The 27,564-nt window shown below is 40.3% G+C and overlaps 1 protein-coding gene across 8 annotated transcripts in view; it reads right to left on the reverse strand.

The window, feature by feature from the left end:
• Nucleotides 1-944: 944 nt before the first annotated feature.
• The window catches only part of stard3nl (STARD3 N-terminal like), a 39,728-nt gene continuing 13,108 nt past the window's right edge, over nt 945-27,564 (reverse strand). Inside the window, exons 3-10 of one of the 8 annotated variants that reach the window (XR_002252714.2) lie at nt 17,580-17,657; nt 17,402-17,479; nt 17,106-17,159; nt 13,236-13,353; nt 11,638-11,736; nt 11,183-11,241; nt 8,322-8,372; nt 945-2,952 (exon numbers count right to left, since the gene is read on the reverse strand). Coding sequence is in view for 3 of the 8 variants with exons in the window: in XM_020466529.2 (XP_020322118.1) it covers nt 11,186-11,241; nt 11,638-11,736; nt 13,236-13,353; nt 17,106-17,159; nt 17,402-17,479; nt 17,580-17,657 (483 nt within the window). In the remaining 5 variants the exon portion in view is untranslated. Of the gene's footprint in view, nt 3,891-8,321; nt 8,378-11,182; nt 11,242-11,637; nt 11,737-13,235; nt 13,354-17,105; nt 17,160-17,401; nt 17,480-17,579; nt 17,658-27,564 lie in introns of all 8 variants that reach the window. The other 7 variants (XR_004206341.1, XR_002252712.2, XR_002252713.2 and 4 more) reach the window with 7 other exon arrangements.

Below are 27,564 nucleotides of genomic sequence, written 5' to 3' on the forward strand. Positions count from 1 at the left end.
AACCCTGAAGAACCTGCAAAGCTCCACAGCGGAGATTGGAGTATCTGTCCATAGGACAACTTTAAGCTGTACACTCCACAGAGCTGGGCTTTACGGAAGAGTGGCCAGAAAAAAAAGCCATTACTTAAGGAAAAAAATAAGCAAAGACGTTTGGTGAACACCAAACGGCATGTGGGAAATTCCCCAAACATATGGAAGAAGGTACTATGGTCAGATGAGACTAAAATTGAGCTTTATGACCATCAAGGAAAACACTATGTCTGGCGCACACCCAACCACTCCCATCCCCACAGTGATGCATGGTGGTGGCAGCATTGCTGTGGGGATGTTTTTCATCGGCAATCGACCGGGAAACTGGTCAGAATTCAAGGAATGATGGAGGGCGCTAAATACAGGGAAAGTCTTGAGGGAAACCTGTTTCAGTCCTCCAGAGATTTGAGACTGAGACGGCAGTTCACCTTCCAGCAGGACAATGACCCTAAGCATACTGCTAAAGCAACACTCAAGTGGTTTAAGGGGAAACATTGCAATGTCTTCAATGGCCTAGTCAAAGCCCAGACCTCAATCCAATTGAGAATCTGTGGTATGACTTAAAGATTGCTGTACTCCAGCGGAACCCATCCAACTTGAAGGAGCTGGAGCAGTTTTGCCTTGAAGAATGGGCAAAAATCCCAGTGGCAAGATGTGCCAAGCTTATAGACATACCCCAAGAGACTTGCAGCGGTAATTGCTGCAAAAGTATTGTATTGTATTATACAAAAAAAATCTACTTAAATTCCAGGTTGTAAGGCAACAACAAAAGGAAAATTCCAAGGGGGATGAATATTTCCGAAAGCCACTGTAAATCTATATTAATATCATGCTACGTGCATTTATTACGTGCTGTAATGTAAAGTGCTACTGAAATGTAAATTTTCAAAAACTCTACACACCTCCCAAAGAAGGCCCTTTAACAATGTGCAATTTATTTGTATTAAAATCGAATTAAATGCAAAACAGAACATATACCATCATTAACAAATCATACAATTTTCACTTTAATCCAAAACTAAATACAAAGACGAGTAAAACCAATAACTCATAAAGCTAGATACAGATTATTGCTTAATTGAATTGACAAGCAATGTAATTCTTGATCAAACGTGGTAACCAACCATTAATTCCTAAATGCACACAGGCTTGCCACTGTGAAAATGAACTTGGGTGTCTTGAATGGTGAACCTTATTATTTTACTGTATTGAGTGGTGCAGCGGTCTCAGTGCTAGAGGTGCCACTACAGACCCTGGTTTGATTCCAAGCTGTATCATAACCGGTCGTGATTGGGAGTTCCATAGGGCTGCGCACAATTGGCCCAGCGTCGTCCGGGTTTGGGTTTGGCCGGGGTAGGCAGTCATTGCAAATAAGAATTTGTTCTTAACTGACTTGCCAAGTTAAAAGTTAAATAAAAGTGAAGACTATACTCTCTTTCGTGGGTATTCAATCCGATTGCGCTTTGTCGTCTACACCTTTTATAAAAAGCCAATGTTCCCATGTTCACAGAAACTGCAATCACGCATAGTAAGTGCGGTAAACTCTTTCAGGCTCAATCGGAAATCACTTTAAAATGTTAAGCACACTATTATGCGGATCTACCACTGATCGCATTGAAATTCTTGATTACAGGTCCATGCATCAGCATCCACTAATTATGAATGCAAGTTAAGAGCATTACATGCCAACACACATTCATTTTCAGAGGTTAACCTAATAAAAGGTTATCAAATATACATTTCAGTGTAAAATCTACATCCTACCCATGTTATTTCCATGGTGATATGTACACACAACTGGGATCTGTAATAGTCCCAGGAAGCATGTTTTATTGCCATTTTCATAGTCTTGTCATGGTGAATGGAAATTGTGGGAGTAACTACATTAAACGGTTCCCTCTGTGTTAGCTGTTTGTTTGTGTATTCCCATGTGTGGAACTGCATTCACCATGATAAGAGCACAAACTCCATTAGTCTGCTTCTGCATAAAAAGCTTTGGGACGGTTCACTTTGAAAACATACCATGCAGATATTTTGATTAAAAGTATGAAACTTCCAGGTGGTGTAAAATATACCAGTGTTGAACTCTAATATGAATTCATGGGAAATGTATTCTGCCATTTAAAAAAAATGTGTGTATTGATACATTTTGCAAAGCCAAGTGGAAAGTTTACTAAGAAGCTTCCGGGCTAATGCCCTTCTACTTCCAAATGGTCAGATGAGAAAACAAACGGTATAACACTTTCCAGTGATTAAAAACATGTGCTGTATACAATTTCTTCCTTTCCTATGATGAAGAGAGGGTAGTCAGAAGTAGAAATCAAAAAACATTGTCATTGAGTTCCCAAAGTCATGCATTCAGACATATATAATTACCAACTGAAGTCGTTACATATGCAGGCACAGCTGTGTTGGTTACGTAGTCTATATTTCCCCCCTTGACAGCTGTCCGAAGGAGTTTGCTTAATATCAACAACAAAAAAAATCTGAGTAATCTATTTATATTCAAGTGCCATCCTTAGAGCTCAATAGCCCTATAGCCACACACTGCCCATGCAGACTTCTCAAACTTCAATTCTGAACTGATTTTGAAGCTTCTAACCATATCAGCAAGAGATACAAGAATAAGCACATCACGAACTTATATCTGGCAACAAAAACAAATCAGTATGCACTCAGTTCTTAAAAATAATTGTTTGGAAGCTTGAGTGAAGAGGCAAAGGGACATGAAGCAGGTGTGTAGAAGGTGATAGGCTGAGGAATACAGAGCTCTCATTGGAGGAATAAAGAACATGCAGTGGTCGTAAGTCTTCCCCGTGGTTAGATGGGGCAGCTGCTGTGAGCACTTGAGTAACTTTAGACGCAGTCACTCAGGGTTGTGAATCTTCAAATGGGTTTCACCTCCCAGGATGACCACTGGTACTTCTCAAAAACAAAACAAAGCATATTATAAGCAAACAAACACCAATTATATTATGACCTACATAATTAATCAAACCAGAAATGTATTATGGAAGTATTTTCATGTCAACATTCACAAAATTACATTTTGACAATAGCCATTCAAATGTTATATTTACACATACACTCAGCAGCCAGTTTATTAAGTACACCCATCTAGTACCAGGTCAGAAAACCCTTTTCCTCCAGAACAGCCTGAATTCTTCAGGGCATGGACACATTGCTCAATTGGTATCAAGGGACCTAAAATGTGCCAGAAAAACATTCCCAACACCATTATACCACTGCCAGCAGCATGTACCGTTGACACCAGGCTTAATGGGGTTATGGATTTATACTGCTCACGCCAAATCCTGACTCAACATGAAACAGGAACTTGTCGAACCAGGCAATGTTTTTCCACTCAATTGTCCAGTGTTGGTGATCGCGTGCCCACTATGGCAGATTATAGTTTTTAGCTGATAGGAGTGGAACTTGGTATGGTCATCTGCTGCAACAGCCCATCCGTGACAAGGACCGGTGAGTTGTGTGTTCTGAGATGACGTTCTGCGCCATTTGTGTAGATGAAGATACAGGTTTAAGAATTATTTTTAAGCCTTGCAGACAATTGAGATATGGACTGTGTGTGTGCCATTCAGAGGGTGAATGGGCAAGACAATAGATTTAAGTGCCTTTGAATGGGGGATATGGTAGTAGGTGCCAGGCGCACCAGTTTGAGTGTGTCAAGAACTGCAACACTGCTGTGTTTTTCACGCTCAGAAGTTTCCCACAAGATTGGTCCACTACCCAAAGGACATCCAGCCAACTTGACAACTGCTGAAATCTTTGGAGTTAACATGGGCCAGCATCCCAGTGGAACGTTTGACATCTTGTCGAGCCCATGCCCCGACGAATTGAGGCTGTTGAGGGCAAAGGTGGGGGGTGTAAGTCAATATTAGGAATTAGAAACATATATACACAGTCAGATCCAAAATTCTTGGCATTCTTAAAATAAATACTTAACTATATTGTATATTATATTGCTATATTAAATTATATTTTTATGAAACGGCCTCCTGGCAGAGGCAACCAGGTTGACTAAAATATCCTAGTACTGGGTAAAGTTAATTACGCCGTTAACTTTAAGAGCCCCAGGACCAGTGGAAGCAAAATAGCCCCATAACATCAAAGATCCCCCACAATATTTTACAGTAAGTATGATGTACTTTTCTGCATACGCATCTTTCTTTCAACACCAAACCCACCACTGGTGTGCTTAGCCAAAGAGCTCCATTTTCATGTCATCCAACATGAAACACCTGGAATTTGCTAAACAACACTGGCATGAATGCACACGTAGAAAAGTACCTCATACATACTGTAAAATATAGTGGTGAATCTTTGATGTTATGGGGCTTATTTGCTTCCACTGGTCCTGGGGACCTTGTTATGGTCAAGGCATTTAAAAAAATAAAAAATAAAAAATTTACCCAGTACCAGGACATTTTAGTCTAAAACCTGGTTGCCTCTGCCAGGTAGGCTGAAACTTGGCCGCAGTGGATCTTCCACCCAAAAAAAACCCCAAAAAACAAGTACACATCAAAATCCACAAAGAAATGGTCAATTGACTACAAAAAAAAAAACATTCTGCAATAAGTCTCTAGACTTGAACCCCATTGAAAACCTGTTGGTTTGATTGAAGAGGGTAGTCCATAAGCGCAGACCAAGGATATCAATTATCTAGAAAGATTATGCAGAGGAATGGTCTTACGATCCTTCCTAAATTTGTTTTTCAATCTCATAAAACCTTTTGTAAAAAAGGTTATATCCTCTCAAAAAGGTGAAGGTGCCGGAGCATTAATAAGAATTTGTTCTTAACTGACTTGCCTAGTTGCCGTTTTGAGATTTTGTTTTATTAACTTGAACAAAATCTTTCTATGAGCAACTGTGGTGATATAAAATCATATAATTTCCCCATTTCTTTGCGAATACAATTTACACTGAGTGTACAAAACATTAGGAACAACTTCCTAATACTGAGTAGCACCCCCTTTTGCCCTTAGAACAGCCTCAATTTGTCGGGGCATGGTCTACAAGGTGTCGAAATCGTTCCACCGGGATGCTGGCCCATGTTGACTCCAATGATTCCCACAGTTGTGTCAAGTTGGCTGGATGTCCTTTGGGCGGTGGACCATTCTTGATACACACGGGAAACGATTGAGCGTGACAAACACAGAAGCGTTGCAGTTGACACTCAAACCAGTGCGCCTGGCACCTACTATTATACTCCCCGTTCAAAGGCACTTAAATCTTTTGCCTGGCACATACACAATCCATGTCTCAACTGTCTCAAGGCATAAAAATCCTTATTTAACCCATCTCCTCCCCTTTATCTACACTGATTGAAGTGGATTTAATAGATGACATCAATAAGGGATCATTGAAGTTGGAAGTCGGACGTTTACATACACATTAGCCAAGTACATTTAAACTCTGTTTTCACAACTCCTCAAATTTAATCCTAGTAAAAATTACCTGTCTGAGGTCAATTTGGATCACCACTTTATTTTAAGAATGTGAAATGTCGGAATAATAGTAGAGAATTTATTTCAGCTTTTATTTCTTTCATCACATTCCCAGTGGGTCAGAAGTTTACATGCTACCAAATACTATTTGTTTCAGGTAGCCTTCCACAAGCTTCCCACAATAAGTTGGGTGAATTTTGGCCCATTCCTCATGACAGAGCTGGTGTAACTGAATCAGGATTGTTGGCCTCCTTGCTCGCACATGCCTTTTCAGTTCTGCCCACAACATTTCTATAGGAATAAGGTCAGGGCTTTGTGATGGCCACCTCAATACCTAGACTTTGTTGTCCTTAAGCCATTTTGCCACAACTTTGGAAGTATATGCTTGGGGTCATTGTCCATTTGGAATACCCATTTGCAACCAAGCTTTAACTTCCTGATTGATGTCTTGAGATGTTGCTTCAATATATCCACATAATATTCCATCCTCGTGATGCCATCTATTTTGTGAAGTGCACCAGTCGCTCCTGCAGCAAAGCACTCCAACAACATGATGCTGCCACTCCTGTGCTTCACGGTTAGGATGGTATTCTTCAGCTTGCAAGCATCCCCCTTTTTCCTCCAAACATAACAATGGTCATTATGGACAAAGTTATATTTTTGCTAAAACCTGAAGAAAATGACCCCTCCTGTCTCAGCCTCCAGTATTTATGCTGCAGTAGTTTATGTGTCGGGGGGCTAGGGTCAGTTTGTTATATCTGGAGTACTTCTCCTGTCCTATTCGGTGTCGTGTGAATGTAAGTGTGCTCTCTCTAATTCTCTCTTTCTTTCTCTCGGAGGACCTGAGCCCTAGGACCATGCCTCAGGACTACCTGACATGACTCCTTGCTGTCCCCAGTCCACCTGGCTGTGTTGCTGCTCCAGTTTCAACTGTTCTGCCTTATTATTTGACCATGCTGGTCATTTATGAACATTTGAACATGTTCTGTTATAATCTCCACCCGGCACAGCCAGAAGAGGACTGGCCACCCCACATAGCCTGGTTCGATTGCTTTTCTGGTTCGATTGCTTTTCTGATTTGTGACCAAGTTACCTTATGCTAAGTGTACTTATTGTTTTGTCGAGCGATCGATAAACTTACAAACGCTTGTATTGCTTTTGCTGTAAAGCATCATTTCAAAATCTGAGACGACAGGTGGATTAACAAAAGGCTAAGCTGTGTTTTGCAATATTGCACTTGTGATTTCATGAATATTTTCTAGTAATATTATTTGACTGTGGCGCTATGCTATTCAGCGTTGCTGATGACAATTATACCGGATCCGGGATGGGTGGTTCAGAGAGGTTAAAGGCACAGTCAACTTCGTGTATGTAAACTTCTGACCCACTGGAATTGTAATACAGTGAGTTATAAGTGAAATAATCTGTAAACAATTGTTGGACAAATTAGATATTCTAACCGACTTGCCAAAACTATAGTTTGTTAACAATACATTTGAGTGGTTGCAAAACGCGTTTTAATGACCCCAACATAAGTGTAAGTAAACTTCCGACGTCAACTGTACATCACGTTTTCTAGGAAAAGTTTTTGTAAAACATGCACCTTACATCTGATCTTGAAACTGTCTGTAAAGCCAACTTTCATCATCACCACCATCATTTTATATTGTCTGGAATTGGTTTCTCTTGAAATTTCGTATCCATTTTTAGCATTATGAGATCCATAATGGTTGTGATGGATATTGAATTATCATATCTTAGCTTCAGAAGCTTGTGCATTCACCACATTTTATGTGCTTGTTCTGAAATATATTCTTCATACTTTTAGTGACGCAATTGTTGATATCTTGAAAATGTGTTCTAGGTAAGATCTTGGAAAACGTATGCTGAAATTGATCTCATACATGGCAGTACAAGTTTTTTTTAGATCTAAAGATAAGTGCTAATCAACAAACTGAATAGTCCTGGAGTGTCTTTTTCAAATGAGCCCCCCAAAATATACAGGCTTCATCCAGTGTCCAGAAAGTGGATTGGCAGTACAGGCAAATGCCTCATTTGCGTTACAATATATCAGATTTCAAATACATTTTTTAATTTTTTTAAAAATCTTTGGGTCTACAATCAACTGGTTAACCTATTAGTGTGGTGCCTGGCTGTGTATACTATTAAGGCTAACTAATTATGCAGGTACTATGCCTTATGCTGTCTCCTTAAAAACACTCCAAATGACATGATAGATTTCATGATTTCAGACTAACATCCATAACGGTTGTTTTTGCTCTCTAAAGTAATCATGGAAACGGCCATATTTTTTATATTATAGTTTTAGAATTCCTTGAGAACGGCCATGTTTTGACCTAAGACTTTTGCTAATATGTTCAAAAAGCTTGTCTATTTAATGTAGCATCCATACTGCTTCATTTCTCCAACATACCAATATTTTTTGAAGTTAACTTTTTTCGATATACACTCCCCCTAAAGGCGTCAGCATGCTTCAGTTTGGCCAGCCGAAGTCTACAAGGCAAACCGGACGAGTGTGCTCAAACTCCCTTAAATACCTTCTCTTGAAAAATGAGAAAAAAAAGCAGCATATAATACTATTTGTCCATTTTGAGATGCCGTAGCCAGTATACAATTCCTAAAAAGTCAGATTTAATCTAAGAAAGATTTAAGTTGTCATTAAATTTAACATTTTTACCGATGAGATCTTAGTCGTGCAATTCTACATCTAACTAAGATGGTTGGTGCAGTATTTCTCAATGAATAAAGGTGCATGAAAATGAGTCATCTCTCATTGAATGATACATTTTATTGAAGAATCCCTACCGTTAACAAATCTCAGACCAAGGGGCATATATGTCAGCTCCAAAACTTCAGCTGGCCTTGAGAAAAGAAATGTACACCCCCCACAAACAACCGAGAAAAAACCTTATTGAAGTACAAAATGCACATAAACGTCATCATGATATACACTACTGTTCAAAACCTTGGGGTCACTTAGAAATGTCCTTGTTTTTTAAAGAAAAGCACAGCTTTTATCTATTATAATAACATCAAATTGATCAGAAATACAGTAGTCTTTTTGAGTTCCTCTTGCCCATCTTAATCTTTTCATTGGCCAGTCAGAGAAATGGCTTTTCTTTGCAACTCTGCCTAGAAGGCCAGCATCCCTGAGTCGCCTCTTCACGGTTGACATTGAGACAGGTGTTTAGCATGTACTATTCAATGAAGCTGCTAGTTGAGGACTTGTGAGGTGTCTGTTTCTCAAACTAGACACTAATGTACTTGTCCTCTTGCTCAGTTGTGCACCAGGGCCTCCCACTTTCTATTCTGGTTAGAGACAGTTTGCTCTGTTCTGTGAAGGGAGTAGTAGATGGCATTGTACGAGATCTTCAGTTTCTTGGCAATTTCTCACATGGAATAGCCTTCATTTCTCAGAATGAAAATAGCCTGACGAGTTTGAAGAAAGTATTTGTTTCTGGCCATTTTGAGCCTGTAATCGAACCCACAATTGCTGATGCTCCAGATACTCAATTAGTTTAAAGAAGGCCAGTCGTATAGCTTCTTTAACTTTATTAGCATACTGGTTATTTTTCAGAATTTCAGATGACTGATGTGCCCAAAGTAAACTGCCTGTTACTCAGGCCCAGAAGCTAGGATATGCATATACTTGGTAGCATTGGATAGAAAACACTGAAGTTTCTAAAACTGTTAAAATAAATGTCTGTGAGTATAACATAACTGATATGGCAGGCAAAAACCAGAGGACAATCCATCTGGATTTTTTTGGGGTTGAAGTCACAGGCCATTTCAATGCTAGCCTATGGGAAATACAAATCGATAGGAACTGCAATCTGGGTCCTATGGCTTCCACTAGATGTAAACAGTCTTTCGAAAGAGTTTCAGGCTTGTTTTTTTTTTTTAATTAGTGAGTAGTTGTAGTTTCCAGTTGTCTCATAAAAGTTGTCTTGTTGGCGCGTGAATGAGGTGTGCGCGCTCTTCGTTATTTATCTTCCCTATTGAACATACTATTCTCCGTCTTAAATATTATCGTTTATTTAGATATTAGAGTACCTGAGGATTAATTAGAAACATTGTTTGACTTCTTTGGATGAACTTTACCGGTAACTTTTTGGATTTGTTTGTATGAATGTTGAACGAGATCATTGGCGCCAACTAAACAGATTTCTTTGGATACAAAGGACTTTATCGAACAAAACTACCATTCATTGTGTAGCTGGGACCCTTGGGATTGCAAACAGAGGAAGATTTACAAAGGTAAGTGATTTATTTAATTGCCATTTGTGACGCCTGTGCTGGTTGAAAAAGTATTTGATGTGGGGCGCCGTCCTCAGATAATCACATGGTATGCTTTCGCAGTAAAGCCTATTTGAAATCTGACAATGCGGTTGGATTAACAAGTTAAGCTTTTAAATGATGTATGACACCTGTATTTTCATGAATGTTTAATATTACGATTTTTGCATTTTGAATTTCGCGTTCTGCAATTTCACTGGATGTTGTCGTAGGTGTCCCGCTAGCGGTTCATGCGCCCAAACAGGTTAAACAGCACAACAGTTTTCAGCTGTGCTAACATAATTACATAAAGGTTTTCTAATGATCAATTAGCCTTTTAAAATGATAAACTTGAATTAGCTAACAATGTACCACAGGAGTGATGGTTGCTGATAATGGGCCTCTGTACGCTTATGTAGATATTCCATTTTTAAAAATCTGCTGTTTCCGGTTACAATAGTCATTTACAACATTAACAATGTCTACACTGTATTTTTCTGATCAATTTGATGTTATTTTAATGGACAAAAAAAACAAGCATAATTCTGTGGATGCTTTCACTAAGGAGAAGACCAGTCTTAAGTCTGTGTGGTTGCTTGGCGTTATTGATTGAGATCCGTTATGATGTAAGTGTTAGAATTGTCTACAAAAAAAATCCTGTACTGTTTCTCAGTGCGTTTACTGTGAGTCAGGATAAGAGTATCTACTTGAATGACCTACGTTTGCTCTCTGTTTGAGATTGTGTGTAGGCACTTTCAAAAACAAGGACATTTCTAAGTGACCCCAAACTTTTAACAGCAGTGTATGCACAAACTCTTCCGGCTGGGAAGCATGCATAGGCCTTAAGGCAGTGGCATTCAAAGTCGGGGTGTGGGGGAACTGCAGTGGGGTCACTTCAAAAAATAAAATAACAATAATAATTTGGGAACAAAATATTTAGAGTACAGATTGTATGGGACCATATACAAAAATTGAGAAAGATATCTAAATACTATTTTAGAGAAATGTTTTACTTGTTTCTTTTAATTTTGATAAATTCATTGCATTTTCATCTCTTAAGGTTATTTGTTGATGTAAAAATCGAAATGTACAGATTTTAAGGTTGTGTCACTAGATCTGGGGTCCCCGCTGAGTTTGAATACCACTGCCCTAAATGGTACTATAGACACATCAAAAGGTCCATTTCTATTTTGTTTGTCCATTCTCTGAGAGATTAAAGTTGTGATTGCGTGCAAATGTAACATCCATAACACTTGAATGTTATAAATGCTTATTTATAATGATATAAATAAATCCTACCTGTTATAGGCACCATTCTAAACACCAAGACTATTTTGATTTTATTCAGTTACCCGCCTCATTAGTTTGAGTGGTAACGACAGTATAGTTACCTGCTAAATAAGAGCCTTCTCCGGGTCATGTTTATCATCCAACAGCTCCTCATCAGAGTCTACAAACGGAGCAAGAGCAACACCAAAAAGTCAAATAGATCTAAGAAAATTACAAAACACAGACATAGGAAATAGCGTAAATAAGCTGTGCAATAAATGGATTTGAAAATGACAATATCACCATGCGGTGACAGAGTATACGGATATGAGAAAAAAATATATATTCTGATGACACTTCATACTGTCTTGGTCGCTTCTCCAATATTTGTCATACCAGTCGTTGGTGCCAAAACAAAATTTCTCATTAATTTTGTTTAAAAGACACTTACTTATACACTGTGAATCCCACACAGAGATTAAACCCAGTTTAAACAGCTACAACATTCTCTATGGAAAACAATCCACAAACAGGCCTGTAAAATTTCAACTCAAACCTTTGTGTGAATCTTTCTCACCTGCCACAGACTCGGGTGGGGAGTAGAACTGCCCATCTGAAAGTGGTCCTGGTTGCACGAAGGGGGTCCTTTCAGGGACGTCCATTATAGAAAGAAATCCTGATGGGATGAAAACAATGACACATAAGTGTCACTGTAACATAGTATCACTTGTACAGTGCCTTCAGAAATTATTCACGAATCTTGACTCTCTCCCCATTTTGTTGTGTTATACCCTGTATAAAAATGTGTTGCGATTGTGTCACTGGCTTAAACACAAACCACCAATAATGTCAAAGTGGAATTGTTTTTTGAAATCTGTACAAATCAACTAAAAATTAAAAGCTGAAATGTCTTCAGCCCCTTTGTTATGGCAAGCCTAAATAAGTTCAGGAGTAAACAAACAGAATAGAGCTATGCACAGGCAGAATCCTAGAGGAAAATCTCATTCAGTCTGCTTTCCAACAGACAAATTCACCTTTCAGCAGGACAATAACCTAAAATACAAGGCCAAAAATACACCTGACTTGCTTACCAAGACAACATTGAATGTTCCCGATTGGCCTAGTTAGTTGACTTAAAATCATCTTGAAAAGCTATGGCAAGAATTTAGAAAGGCTGTCATGAAATTTACCCAGAAATACTCACAGCTGCAATCACTGCCAAAGGTAATTCTAAAATGCATCGACTCAGGGGTGTGAATACTTATTAAAATTAGAAGTAATGTACATTTCTTGAAACATGTTTTGATATTATGGGGTACTGTGTGTAGATGGGTGAGAAAAAAAAACGTAAACCATTTTGAATTCAGGCTGTAACACAAAATCCTTCGACCTCATGGCTTGGTTCTTGCTCTGACATGAACTGTCAACCGTGGAACCTTAGACACGGTTTGTGCCTTTCCAAATCAAGTCCAATCAATTGAATTTACCACAGGTGGATGCCAATCAATTTGTATAAACATCAAGGATGATCAATGGAAACAGAATGCACCGGAGCTCAATTTCAAGTCTCAAAGCAAAGGGTCTGAATTACCTGTTTTCCGCTTTGTCATTATGGGGTATTTTGTGTAGATTGATGAGGAAAGAAATGTATTTAATACATTTTAAGGCTGTACCGTAACACAATTTTTGGGAAAAGTGAATGATTCTGAATATTTTCCGGACGCACTGTATATACAGATGCGGTCATGTTTTGCTGAATGCGGTGAAGGAAAACACTGTGGCAGCAAGCACAATTGCACGTTTGTTTTTCAAAAGAGACCCACTACAATAATTTGAGCTTTTAACAATACAAATGACTCCAATCAAGACAAAAGGATATGTAACCCATTTGTCTTTTTATATTACATTATGATTTAAAATCTGTATTTCTTCCGTTTCTGTAAACTGTGAGTATGAATCAAAATAAGTCAATTTAGAAGACTGTCTAGGGCTCCGTCCCAATTATCTCTTCCTCCCAAAGTGTGTACTTGTTCACTTTCCTTTCCCTTCATTTACTTATTTGTTGAAATATCTGGTGAAGACTCCCTCTAGCCCATACCTCCACCAATCCAATGCTTTTAGATTTGTGGGAAGTAGTGAACGGATGTACACCTCAGGAGAGTTTCCCATACTCACTGTTCTCATCGTCAGCCTCCTGAGGTAGAACCTTAAAGTCTAGTAGCCACGTCTCAATCCAGGCCAGGATGAAAGAGATGATGGGCAGCAGGTACCCAAAGGCCCCCTGGGAAAGGAGCTGGAACATGCACACACAAAAAACGAATTTGCTCTTAGTTCATATAGCAAAACACACATAAGCAAACGTATGTTGTTACTTGCATACTGACAAAAAAACTGACATGCACAGACACTAAACATGTACAGCGATTCCTCCTTTAAAAGTTGCGTCATACTGCGGCACACCTTGCGTGCTGCCGCAGCAGTCTGTGGCACGTCATTTAATTGTCAGACATTTTTTCTGTTACTGCAAATTATTGCTAGTTTGACCATCAGAGGGCATCTTTGAGAAGCATTTGATAGTATTCCGTAATGGCATTACCAGAGAATTTAAAACCTTTTTTGTAATAACATAGTATATGGGATTGATTTTAAAAAATTGCTTAATTCATTTGATTAATATTATGGCGTTCCTATTCAGAGAAAAAAATAATAACCCTCAGGGTTTCCGTTAGGATGGAATGGAAAATATGGCGCTGTACAACGTGACGGTCGGGAGTAGGCTACAGGATGAATTTTTTTTGCCTTCAACTTTGCTCCAATATTTCTGTAAATCAGTGATATTTATTCCCATAGTAATTCATTATGGATCCATAAGTAAATAACATCTGCATTTTGAAAGAGTATTTATCATTATTTTATTACAAAATGTGTTTATTTGGCTACTGTGCAGTCTACAATAGATACTTTAGTAAACATGGGAAAGTGCCTAATTTCTTACATAAGGGAGAACAAGCTGTGTACTGTCCTTGTAAATAAGAATTTGTTCTTAACTGATTACATGTGTTATTTCATAGTTGTGATGTCTTCACTATTATTCTACAATGTAGAAAATAGTACAAATATAGAAAAATCCTGGAATGAGTAGGTGTATCCAAACTTTTGACTGGTACCTGCTGGAATGGAAAATATGGCGCTGTACAACATGGCGGTCGGCAGTACAGTACTGGGCTATTTAGCTAAATAATCCTTATGTCGTGCAGACGAGACCGGGGTTCAAATCGCCGATGGGGAGGAAGGAGTAGGCTTGTCTCAGAGCAACGCAAAACAGTGCTAAAATAGTTGTAGGCTTCTAACTTCAATATGCTCTTTAAATAAATAAGACCTACACCACTTACCGGTATATCTACAAATATTATTTTCAATGATTTGACTCTCCAACAATAATTGCACTTAAGAGGATTGGAGGACACTATATTAATATCTAAAGGGGCATTTTCCATTAGATTTCTGGAGAAAGCAGACATCACATATCTTAAGAATATTGGAACATTTTCATTTCTCCATGCTTGTCTCAGAGCAGTGCGAAATGGTGCTGAAATAGACATGCACAGCGGTGCCCACTCGGGCATCTCTTCGGTTACACATCCTTGGAATGGCAGAACAGCATAACGGTCCAGGCGGCCCTTGCTGTGCCTGGTAAGCAGTTGGTCAAGTTCTGTTGTCAGAAGAGGAATGGAAATGTCAGTGTGAACCAAAGACCTGACGAAGCCATCACGTATGTTGACTCTGCCTGTCGGAGGTGGAGTTCCAGAGCTCACTGGTGTGCCTGGCATTGATTGTTCCTCGCCCTTTTCAACACGTGAGTGAGTCAATGATTCCAATAACTCGTCTGACAAACAAAGAACTTTGCGTCGTGCAAGCCCCGGCATGGATCAAGGCTGGCGAGACATTCAATAAACGTCATCTTCACAGACTAATCAACCATGGCCCTTGAGCAATTTGCTCAAAATTGCTACAGGAAAAAAAGAAGATCAAGAAGATTAACGAAAGCATAAAGATGTTGATGAAGAAATTGTGTTTTGAGTTAGAAATATAACACTTTACAGTACTTAAGCATCAAATACATTGCAAGTTGAGGGACAGTAGCCGGGCTATAGAAAGTTATTGTCCTGCTAATAGGAAACATTTGCATGATGGGCTACATTCTTTATTGTAACCACAAATGTCACATGTTTTGTATCTACCTTTCCAATTGTTTTTAGAGTTTGGGATTTACAAATGTGTGCTTTTAATTATTAGTTACATTGTTTTAGTTTGAAAGTGAAGTCTTTTTTAAATGCTAATATGCCACATTTTTGACCAGTTGCAATTGTAAGTAGGCCCCTTAAAAAAAAAAAATCCTACTTCTATTAGGCTGTTAAGCTTCATAACTGGCTGAGGTAGGCTAAGTGATTTTATATAGGTCTAGGCTCCGAAGAAATAGACTACAAACAACAAGAGGGCTTAATTGAAGATTATTGTTGAAATGAATTGCTCGACTGTTTTCTCCATCTGTTGGTGTGCAACAATTGCACACCAACAAGTTTGCTATATTTTCAGCACCAGCCACTATTCACCTCCTATTGATTGCGCTGCGGTTGCGGCCAGTTTTTTAAAATTGAACCTATATTTAACTAGACAAGTCAGGTAAGAACCAGTTCTTATTTACAATGACGGCCTACCCCGGCCAAACCCAGATGACGCTGGGCCAATTGTGCGCTCTATGGCACTCCCAATCACGGTCGGATGTGATACACCCTGAATTCAAACCAGGGACAGTAGAAAAAGCCTCTTGCACTGAGATGCGGTGCCTTAGACCGCTGCACCACTCGGGACCAATGACACACATTTTTTCCCCCAGAACATTAACTGTGTGTAGGTAGATGTGGAAAGGTAGATCCTAATGACTTGTTGCATATTGGCTCAGCTATTAGACAATTTAGTTCAAAAGGTTGAATAGTCTATTGTTCAGCTAAATAGCCCATCCTGCTATGCCTGTGAAAAACTAATACTTTCTCCCCTTGAGTGTTTTTAGCCACAGTCGGCCCCAACCCCAATTAATATATTTGGGCACAGTTGATAGCGTACTGGACTTCGGGCTAGAATGTTGAGGGTTCGAAACCTGCTCCCTGCTTGTTTCATTACATTATTATGCAGTTCTCAGAGCAAATAGCCTGGATTGTTACTCCAATATAATTCCTCGCTTCCTCCAATGCGTCATTCAGCATGCTGGTGGTTGTGCTGTTTTTTATTCTGTATATATGAATTACAAAATCAGCCTTTACTTAAATCATGTTTCTAGTCTATTTCATAGTTACACTGCGTAATCATTGACGTCCCAGGAGCGGTAAACACTGTTGAAGTGTATAATTGTAATACATACATGCAGACACAGCATCATTCAAAGAATGGAGTTTGATACACCTGGTATTAGATATGACACCAAAATATGACACCAAAATTGCTAAATAGCGATTTTCATAAATTTACTTTGACAAAAGAATAAGCACAATCGTTTGTCTCTACATTAACTACCATTTCTCTTAATTGTACATTTTTTGCTTAACTTATGACGTTATAACTACTTACATCTGCTTCCCCCGTAATGTCAGCCAACTTTGCTGAAGAAATTCACCAGGGACGGGTGGCTCGCGTGAAATTCCTCATTAATATGAAGTCATAAAAACCTTGGGATCCAAATGCATAATGAGTGCCCTAACTCCCCCTTGTGGTGGTCTGGAGCAATGAAGCCGTGACGCTGGGTACCTCTAAGTCCCGCGGCATAAGCTCACATCTTTTAAAGGAGGAACCACTGTACCAACACCAAGTCCTACAGTAATGCTTAAATTATTTTATTCCCAATCCAAACATGAAAAATCAAAAACATCTTACCACCCTTCAACTATGTCAGAGAGAAGATGCATATCCCTCCTATTGTATTCAAATTATGAAATATATTTTCATTCCTCTTGTTAAAATTACATCAGATGTACTTTAATAAATGCATACCTTTGATAAAATGACTTTTGCAATCAGGAAAGCACTTGTGGTTGCTGTGGTTATCTGTGATGGAAAGACCGATCAGAAAACAGTTACTACTTGTAGTTGGCATTAAATACATTACATCAGTAAAAATGAAATCACGAAAAGAAAATGTGTTGCCATGCAATTACTGTCTATTCAATTCATTGCTCGACTGAAAACAGGCACAATGAACATGTAAAACAGGACCTGCACAGGGGAAACAGCATCCTCAAGAGTAGCAAATGTGAAAATGTGTTTGAGTCATAGGATGGTTCACCTACCGCTATGGCCCACCAGTGACGCAGTTTACAAACAGCATAGGCCAAGATTAGGGCTGCAAACCGTAACACAGCCAGGAGCTAGGGAATATTCAGTCGCAATTTACGTCATAATTTCTGCCTGATCTGGATACCAAATGAGCACTGTACTCTGAGCAAAGATGCAGCATAACAGACTTACAAATATGTCGAAGAATGAGGCGTGGTAGTCATAGTGTAAGACCTCCTTATCGAGCCGCGTCTCGATTCCTCCATTCACCTATGAAGACAAAAAAAAAAGATATATCGAGTTAACTTGTCATAGATTCAATTCATTCTTAAAAATACCAAACATTTTCAATATTCCAACATTCAGATATGAGACTTGCCATGTTATCCATGATTGGCATGCATTTTTCTAACAACTGTGTTTGCGGCATTGGCAATGTAGGTGAGCAACCAGTCAAAATGTTACTTTGGAGACATAAAAAATATGTAATATTTACTCTTTTACCTTTATTTAACTAGGCAAGTCAGTTAAGAAAAAAAATCTTATTTTCAATAACGGCCTAGGAACAGTGGGTTAACTGCCTTGTTCAGGGGCAGAACGACAGATTTTTACCTTGTCAGCTCGGCGATTTGATCTTGCAACCTTTCGGTTACTAGTCCAATGCTCTAACCACTTGGCTACCTGCCGCCCCATGAACAAGATATCAGTTCAAATCATAGATTGAAAAGCCTGAGAAGTTTGTGTGTGAGTTACTATTTTTTTTAAAGGTCAAAGGGTCAGTGTAGAAACTGGTAGAGAACACCAAGTTTGGCAAATTCGCCACTGGCGCCCTGTGCTCTTCACAGATGAAAGCAGGTTCACACTGAGCACGTGACAGAGTCTGGAGACGCTGTGGAGAACGTTCTGCTGCCTGCTACATCCTCCAGCATGACCGGTTTGGCATTGGGTCAGTCATGGTGTGGGGTGGCATTTCTTTGGGGGGGGGGGGGGGGGGGCGCACAGCCCTCCATGTGCTCGCCAGAATGCCATTAGGTACCGAGATGAGATCCTCAGACCCCTTGTGAGACCATATGCTGGTGCGGTTGGCCTTGGGTTCCTCCTAATGCAAGACAATGCTAGACCTCATGTACTGGAGTGTGTCAGCAGTTCCTGCAAGAGGAAGGCATTGATGCTATGGACTGGCCCGTCCCGTTCCCCAGACCTGAATCCAATTGAGCACATCTGGGACATCCACCAACACCACATTGCACCACAGACTGTCCAGGAGTTGGCAGATGCTTTAGTCCAGGTCTGGGAAGAGATCCCTCAGGAGACCACCCCCCACCTCATCAGGAGCATGCCCAGGCGTTGTAGGGAGGTCATACAGGCACGTGGAGGACACACACACACTACTGAGCCTCATTTTGACTTGTTTTAAGGACATTACATCAAAGTTTGATCAGCCTGTAGTGTAGTTTTCCACTTAAAATTTTGTGTGACTCCAAATCCAGACCTCCATGGGTTGATACATTTGATTTCCATTGATCATTTGTGTGATTTTGTTGTCAGCACATTCAATGTATGTAAAGAAAAAAGTATGTAATAAGAATATTTCATTCATTCAGATCTAGGATGTGTTATTTTAGTGTTCCCTTTATTTTTTTGAGCAGTGTATATATCCCCATAATATTCAGAGGAGATCTTCCCCACCCTTGAGGAAGAGACGTGCCATTTCCAGGCGCAGGGAAATGTGCTCATCTGTGGGGACACAAATGCGTGCACAGGAACATTACCTGATCTAACGACCACACGAGGGGACAGCTTTATTACAGGCCATACTGTTTCTAACAGTCTTCATCTCCCCCATAGAAACAACAGTGACAGCACCATCAACAAACACAGAAAGGAATCTGTTGCAGCTTTGTACTTTGTCAATGGTAGATTATGGGGAGACTCTTTGGGGAGATTCACCTACTGCTCACCTCTTGGACACAGTACAGTAGACAATATACGATTACAGACATTGACCCTTTCTCTCTCAGCTCATTCACTGTCAATCCACTAACACCTCTGTCTGATCACAGCCAAATGACCTTGTTGCTCAAGAGAACAGACTTGGAAACAACCACACATTCACAGTCCAGTAAACTGTACAACAGAAATGCATACATATATTCAGGCAAAAAAACAAAATCAGCAAAACAGAAATTGATAAATAAACAAAACAAAAAAGACCAGATGACAGCTAGTTTTATGCAAGTTGTAAAATAAAGGAGGGGGAAAAAAAAATACCAGAACACTATCAAACCAAAGCACAGAAACCCCCCCAAAAAATGGTGAATTACACCTTCATTACTGTGAGACATTAAAAACTATTAACGTACACAAAAAAGCACAGTACAACAGCAAGCAGCTGGACACTAATTGAGGAGTCCATAAACAAAACAACTTCTGGCTAAATTAGAACCCCCCCCCCCCCCCACAAAAAAAGGGGAATTAGCAATACAAAATGGACATATGGACAACCCATTTTAAAACTCTACAACACCGTTCAAATTGACAAACGCAGAACGCCAAATTCACGAGAAGTTGAATGGATTAGAAAAGGCTATAAAAAAGGACAATCAAAATCCAATGGACTCCCCAATTACTGACTAGGAGCTCTAAGAAACTTCAGGCTCTCAAATTTAAAAAAGCATGCGGACCTGATGGCACCCTAAATGAGATGCTCAAATTCACTAGTGCAAAATGTCTATTGGCTTTATTAAAAACTGTTTAATTTGATCAAGTGTAGGTTATTTCCCTGAAATCAAGGACTCATAACCCCAATCTTTAACCTCTAGAACCTCTGGGGGCAGTATTTCATTTTTGGATGAAAAACGTTCCCATTTTAAACAAGATTGTCACGAAAAGATGCGACTATGCATATAATTGACAGCTTTGGAAAGAAAACACTGACGTTTCCAAAACTGCAAAGATATTGTCTGTGAGTGCCACAGAACTAATGCTACAGGGGAAACCAAGATGAAATTTCATACAGGAAGTGAGCCAGATTTTGAATGCGCTGTGTTCCAATGTCTCCTTATATGGCTGTGAATGCGCAAGGAATGAGCCTACACTGTCGTTTCCCCAAGGTGTTTGCAGCATTGACGTATTTGTAGGCATATCATTGGAAAATTGACCATAAGAGACTACATTTACCAGGTGTCCGCTCGGTGTCCTCCGTCAAAACTATTGCGTAATCTCCAGGTGCGTGCATTTTTCCATTTTGAACAAAGGAGAAACCAAACTGCCAGGAGTGATTTATCATCGAATAGATATGTGAAAAACACCTTGAGGATAGATTTTAACAAAGTTTGCCATGTTTGTCGATATTATGGAGTTAATTTGGAAAAAACTTTGCGTTGTAATGACTGAATTTTCTGTTTTTTTTCTTAGCCAAACGTGATGAACAAAACAGAGCGATTTCTCCTACACAAATAATATTTTTGGAAAAACTCTTCAAGTTCTTCAAAGGTAAATGCTTTTCTTGTTTTTGTGAAATTGTTGCCTGCTGAATGCTAGACTTAATGCTATCAATACTCTTACACAACGCTTGTGTAGCTATGGTTGAAAAGCATTTTTTGAAAATCTGAGATGACAGTGTTGTTAACAAAAGGCTAAGCTTGTGAGCCAATATATTTATTTCATTTGCAATTTTCATGAATAGTTAACGTTGCGTTATGGTAATGAGCTTGAGGCTATAATTGCGCTCCCGGATACGGGATTGCTCGTCGCAACAGGTTTAGAACAGAGACAAATTTGGCATTTGTGTGAACAGTAAACTGGGGAAGGTTTGCTATAGTATTAAGAGTTATAAACTTCCTTAATAAGAACAATGTCTTGAGTAAAAGCCCAAATGGATTCATACCAAAACTTCACAACTGATCATATTTTACACCCTACACACTTTGAAAGATAAAACATGTCCACCAAAATAAATGCTTGCTTTATCAACATCCAAAAAGCATTAAATTATATTTGGCATACAGGATTGTTCTACAAAGTTATTGAGAGTGGTGTAGGGGGTAAAACATTACATAATTTAATCAATGTATACTGGTAATACGTGCAGCATCAAAATTGGTGCACGAGGTGTGGTGTCAACTTGCAAAACAAGATTTCACCCAATGGGACAAACACCCCGTTGAAACCCTGCATGCAGAGTTCTGTACCATTCTCCTACATGTCCAAAGGAAAACTACAAAATGCATGCAGGGCAGAATTAGGTCAATATCCACTAATAATACAAACTCAAAGAAGAGCAATTAAGTTTCGGAAACATCTAAAAAAACAGTGACCCCCTCTCATATCATTACCACACCCTGCAATGGGGCGGCAGGTAGCCAAGTGGTTAGAGCGTTGGGCCAGTAACCGAAAGGTTGCTGGATCGAATCCCCGAGCTGACACGGTAAAAATCTGTCGCTCTGCCCCTGAACAACGCAGTTAACCCACTGTTCCCCGGTAGACTGTCATTGTAAATAAGTCCCCTCATCTACCTGGTCCTGAGTTCAAACCTCTAACACACTGAAGCCTAAGGACAAAAACATCCAATCAGATCAAAAACGACAAACGCAGTCAAAACAAAACACCGCAAAAAATAAAGTCCCTTTTCAGGACCCGGTCTTTCAAAGATAATTTTTACGAATTCAAATAACGTCACATATCTTCACTGTAAAAATGGTTTAAAAACACTGCTTGTTCAATAAACAATTAATGAACATGCACCTGTGGAACGGTCATTAATTAACAGCTTACAGACGGTAGGCAATTAAGGTCACAGTTAGGACCATAGAGGCCTTTCTACGGAGTCTGAAAAACACCAAAAGAAAGATACCCAGGGTCCCTGCTCATCTGCGTGAACATCCCTTAGACATGCTGCAAGGAGGCATGAGGACTGCAGATGTGGCCAAGGTAATACATTGCCTACTGTGAGACGCTTAAGACAGCATTACAGGGAGACAGGACAGACAGCTGATCATCCTCGCAGTGGCAGACCACGTGTAACACCTGCACAGGATTGGTACATCCGAACATCACACCTGCGGGACAGGTACAGGATGGCAACTGCCCGAGTTACACAAGGAACGCACAATCCGTCCATCTGTGCTCAGACTGTCCTCAATAGGCTGAGAGAAGCTGGACTGGCTTGTAGGCCTGTTGGGCAGGTCCTCAGACATCACCGGCAACAACGTCTCCTATAGGCACAAATCCACCATCGCTGGACCAGACAGGACTGGCAAGAAGTGCTCTTCACTGACAAGTCGCGGTTGTGTCTCACCAGGGGTGATGGTCAGATTCGCGTTTATCGTTGAAGGAATGAGCATTACACAGAGGGCTGTACTCTGGAGCGGGATCAATTTGGAGGTGGAGGGTTCGTTACGGTCTGGGGCGGTGAGTCACAGCATCATCTGACTGAGCTTGTCATCATTGCAAGCAATCTCAACGCTGTGCACTACAGGGAATACATCCTCCCCCTCATGTGGTACCCTTCCTGCAGGCTCATCCTGACAATACCACTAGCCATTCTGCTTGTTCTGTGCATGATTTCCTGCATGACAGGAATGTCAGTGTTCTGCCATGGCCAGCGAATAGCCCAGATCCCAATCCCATTGAGCATGTCTGGGACCTGTTTGATCGGAGGGTGAGGACTAGGGCCATTCCCTCAGAAATGTCTGGGAACTTGCAGGTAGGTGCCTTGGTGGAAGAGTGGGGTAACATCTCATAGCAAGAACTGTCAAATCTGGTGATGCAGCTGATGGCCACACCAAATAATGACTTAGTGTTGATTAACCCCCTCCCCCCTCCTGTTCAGGGACACATTCAATTTCTGTTCGTCACATGTCTGTGGAACTTGTTCAGTTTGTCTCAGTTGTTGAATCTTATGTTCATACAAATATTTATACGTTAAGTTTGCGGCAAATAAACGCAGTTGACAGTGAGAAGATGTTTCTTTTTTTGCTGAGTTTACATTACTTATAGGGAAACACAAGCGCAGTGCTATCTGGCCCTAAATTGACAGTACACCATGGCTAGATATTTAGAGGAAAGGCTGTGCAACCACTGCACAACAGCAGAGCCTAAAAATATAAAACAATTAAGAGTGCCATTTCCTCAGACCTCTCTGATGAGGATAGGTTACCCGTCCTGTTGGGGGAGGACGCAGACAGCTGTGGGTTGGCAGCGCACTACATTGCTGCCTGCCATAAGTTGAGGGACAGTGTCTGACAGACCAACATACCTGCACATGTCCTCCATACTTATTTTGACCTTTGGTTATTGCTGTTACTCGTGCCGTTGACAATATTGATTATGTTAATATTGTAAGCCTCCAAAGTAAGCTTTGGCAATACATACATTGTTACATCATGCCAATAAAGCAAATTGAACTTTAAAAAAATTGGGAGAGAAAGCGAGCGATAATATAATTTTGCGCGCAAATGCCTCACCTGTAACAAAGACCTGTGGTGTGCTTTAGAGAGATCAAGTAATCACTGTGTTCATTAATAGTGTATAGTGAGGTGATGTGTGTGTGTAGCACTCACTGTAGATAGACTATTCTCACATTGTTTTGATTGGAATACGACAAAACAATGCCACAAACATGCATATAGTTATGGGAATGTGATTTTTGGATACACACCTTTAACCAATAGATTGACAAAATTAAGCTGCAAATGAGATTAAGACAAGACTCAAATTGTACTTTTTCCTCATGGACTAAACAAATATTTTTGCTACGGTAGGTTAATTAGCCTACATGTTTTCTTGGTTATCATTCTCTTCCTCAGTCTCAGTATATTAAAAACTTTAAATATAAGTATTCAGACCCTTTACTTTGTTGATGCACCTTTGGCAGCCTCGAGTCTTCTTGGGTATGATGCTACAAGCTTGGCACACCGGTATTTGGGGAGTTTCTCCCATTCTTCTGTGCAGATCCTATCAAGCTCTGTCAGGTAGGCGTCGCTGCACAGCTATTTTCAGGTCTTTCCAGAGATGTTCGATCAGGTTCAAGTCTGGCCTCTGGCTGGGCCACTCAAGGACAGTCAAAGACTTGTCCCCAAGCCTCCTGCATTGTCTTGGCTGTGTGCTTCGGGTCATCGTCCTTTTGGAAGGTGAACCGTCACCCCAGTCTGAGGACCTGAGATCTCTGGAGCAGGTTTTTATCAAGAATCTCTGTACTTTGCGCCGTTCATCTTTGCCTTGATTCTAGCTAGTCTCCCAGTCCCTGCCACTGAAAGACATCCCCACAGCATGATGCTGCCACCGCCATGCTTCACCATAGGGATGGTGCCAGGTTTCCTCCAGATGTGAAACTTGCCATTCAGGCCATGGTCTGACAGTCCTTTAGGCACCTCTTGGCAAATAGGCTGTCATGTGCTTTTTACTGGAGTAGTGGCTTCTGTCTGGCCACTCTACCACAAAGGCCTGATTGGTGGAGTGCTGCAGAGTTGGTTGTCCTTCTGGAAGGTTTTCCCATCTCCACAAAGGAACTCTAGAGCTCTGTCAGAGTTACCATCAGGTTCTTAATCATCTCCCTGACCAAGGCCCTTCTCCCCCAATTGCTCAGTTTGGCTGGGCGGCCAGCTCTAGGGAGCGTCTCGGTGTTTCCAAAGTTCATCCAGTTAAGAATGGAAGAGGCCACTGATCTTGGGGCCCTTCAATGCTGCAGACATTTGTTTTTACCCTTTCTCAGAGCTGTGCATCGACACGATCCTGTCTCGGAGCTCTACGGACAACTCCTTCGACCTCACGGCTTGATTTTTGCGCAGTCATGCACTGTCAACTATTTCAGCCACACACACATTGCTGACAGGTGTATAAAGTCAACCACACAACCATGCAATCTCCATAGACAAACATAGGCAGTAGAAAGGCCTTACTGAAGAGCTCAGTGACTTTCAACACAGTCATAGGATGTCACCTTTCCAACATGTCAGTTTGAAACATTTGTCCTGCCCCGGTCAACTGTAAGTACTGTTATTGTGAAGTGGAAACTTCTAGGAGCAGCAAAGGCTCAGCCACGAAGTGGCAGGCCACACAAGCTCACAGACCGGGACCGCCGAGAGCTGAAGTGCGTAAAAATCATCCGTCCTTGGTTGCAACTCACTAGGGTTTGAAACTGCCTTTGGAAGCAACATCAGCACAATAACTGTTGGAAACTTCATGAAATGTTTCCATGGCCAAGCATCCGCACACAAGCCTAAGTTCACCACGCGCCATGCCAAGCATTGGTTGGAGTGGTGTAAAGCGCACCGCCTTTGGACTCTGGAGCAGTGGAAACGCGTTCTCTGGAGTGATGAATCACACTTCACCATCTGGCAGTTCGACGGACAAATCTGAGTTAGGCAGATGACAAGAGAACGCTACCTGCCGCATAGTGCCAACTATGAAGTTCAATGGACAAGGAATAATGGTCTGGGGTGGTTTTACATAGTTTGGCCTTGGTCCCTTAGTTGCAGTGAAGGGAAATCGTAACGCTACAGCAAAAATGGGTTTGCATTTTTGGCCAAAATGTCATTTAAAAGCTTCTTACAAATCATTCTTTATATCATTTTAGTTTCATAGTATAATTTTTGTTCAGTTCAGTCACATGATTTCTCAAATTTGCAATACGTTTGCCAATCTGTTGTGCAGCCAGACTTGCGTGCCATTCCTTTTGCCTCATCCTTCTCAACCATACAATTTAACCAATTTTTACAATCTTTTTCTTAAATGGGTGCAAGTTTATTAGTAACTGGAATAAGCAATTTCATAAATGCTTCAAGTGCAGAATCAGGATGTCACTCATTACACACAGACCAACAAATATTCCACATCTTCTCCATTCGGAATCATTTTAAAACCGCTATGATCGCTTAGAAACCATTTTAAATCCAGTCAAGGAACATTGTTTTTGTGATATGGCTAGATATGGCTACTATATTATGATCACTGCATTCAATGGGTGTGGATCTTGCTTCAAAGCAGATTTCTACAACATTGGTAAAGATGTAATCATCCACTTGTATAGACTTAGTTCCTGTGACGTTTGTAAATACCCTAGTAGGTTGACTGATAACCTGGACCAGGTTGCAGGCACTGGTTACAGTTAAGCTTTTTCTGTGGACAGCTTGATGAAAGCCAGTCAATATTTAGATCACCCAGAAAATCTGCTTCTATTGATATTACATACGTTACCAAGCATTTCACACACATTACCCAGAGACGGATTGTTAACACTTGGTGGTCAAATAGCAACTTCCCACAAGAACAGGCTTTAGGCGAGGCAGATGAAGCCATATTACTTCAACAGCATTTGACATGAGATCCTCTAATCTTTACAGGAATATGACTCAAACAGCAATACCTCCATTGGCATTCATGTGTCTAGTGCAGCTGTTATAACCATATATTGCTACCACTGTATCAAAAGGAATTATCCAAGTGAGTTTCAGAGCCAATATATGCAGGTTCTGTTGCTAGCAAGATCACTTTAATGCACCTTATTTTTTAGGCTACATAGTTGTTTTTTGGCGCTTTTCTGGGATTCTTGGTTTTTATTGCTTTACTGGGAGGTTTAGAGGTAGACATATGACAGCGATATTTATATTTGAGCTGATAGTACAGGGTGAACTGCTCACAGTGGGCGACCTTACTAGGGAAAAACATCTCCGTGCTAAACAGTATAACTCAGGATCATAGGCAGATGATAATAGCTGTCGGATTGACAGGCATTTAGAACAAATTAGGTTACTTACATTATGACTGCCAACACTCCTGGGAAAATCTACATTTGCAGCAGTACTACGACAGCTCGGTGACACAATAGTAGGGATTATCTGAGCAGGTCTTGGGTCACTGATAAGTCATTGTCTCAATGCGGCCTTGAAAGGCCAGGACAGAGTCCAGAGTACCAAAGTTTTAAAAAATGATAATATAAAAATAATTCGAGGGTTGAGGTCCCTGACCCAATAAGTTGGTTGTATTCATGAGGGTTGTATTCACGAGTCTTGTGACATGTTACGTTCCCCAAAAAGAATCCAAAAATGTAGCAGCTCAAAACAGAAGTGGGAACTAACAGTCACTAACAACCAAAAGGAAGCAAGTGGAGTGTTCATTAGGTGTCCACTGAAAGTTGACTAGCAACAAGAAAGTGGGTCCTAAAAGACACCCACCA

The sequence above is a fragment of the Oncorhynchus kisutch genome, linkage group LG30 (assembly GCF_002021735.2).
Source record: "Oncorhynchus kisutch isolate 150728-3 linkage group LG30, Okis_V2, whole genome shotgun sequence".
Taxonomy (NCBI): domain Eukaryota; kingdom Metazoa; phylum Chordata; class Actinopteri; order Salmoniformes; family Salmonidae; genus Oncorhynchus; species Oncorhynchus kisutch.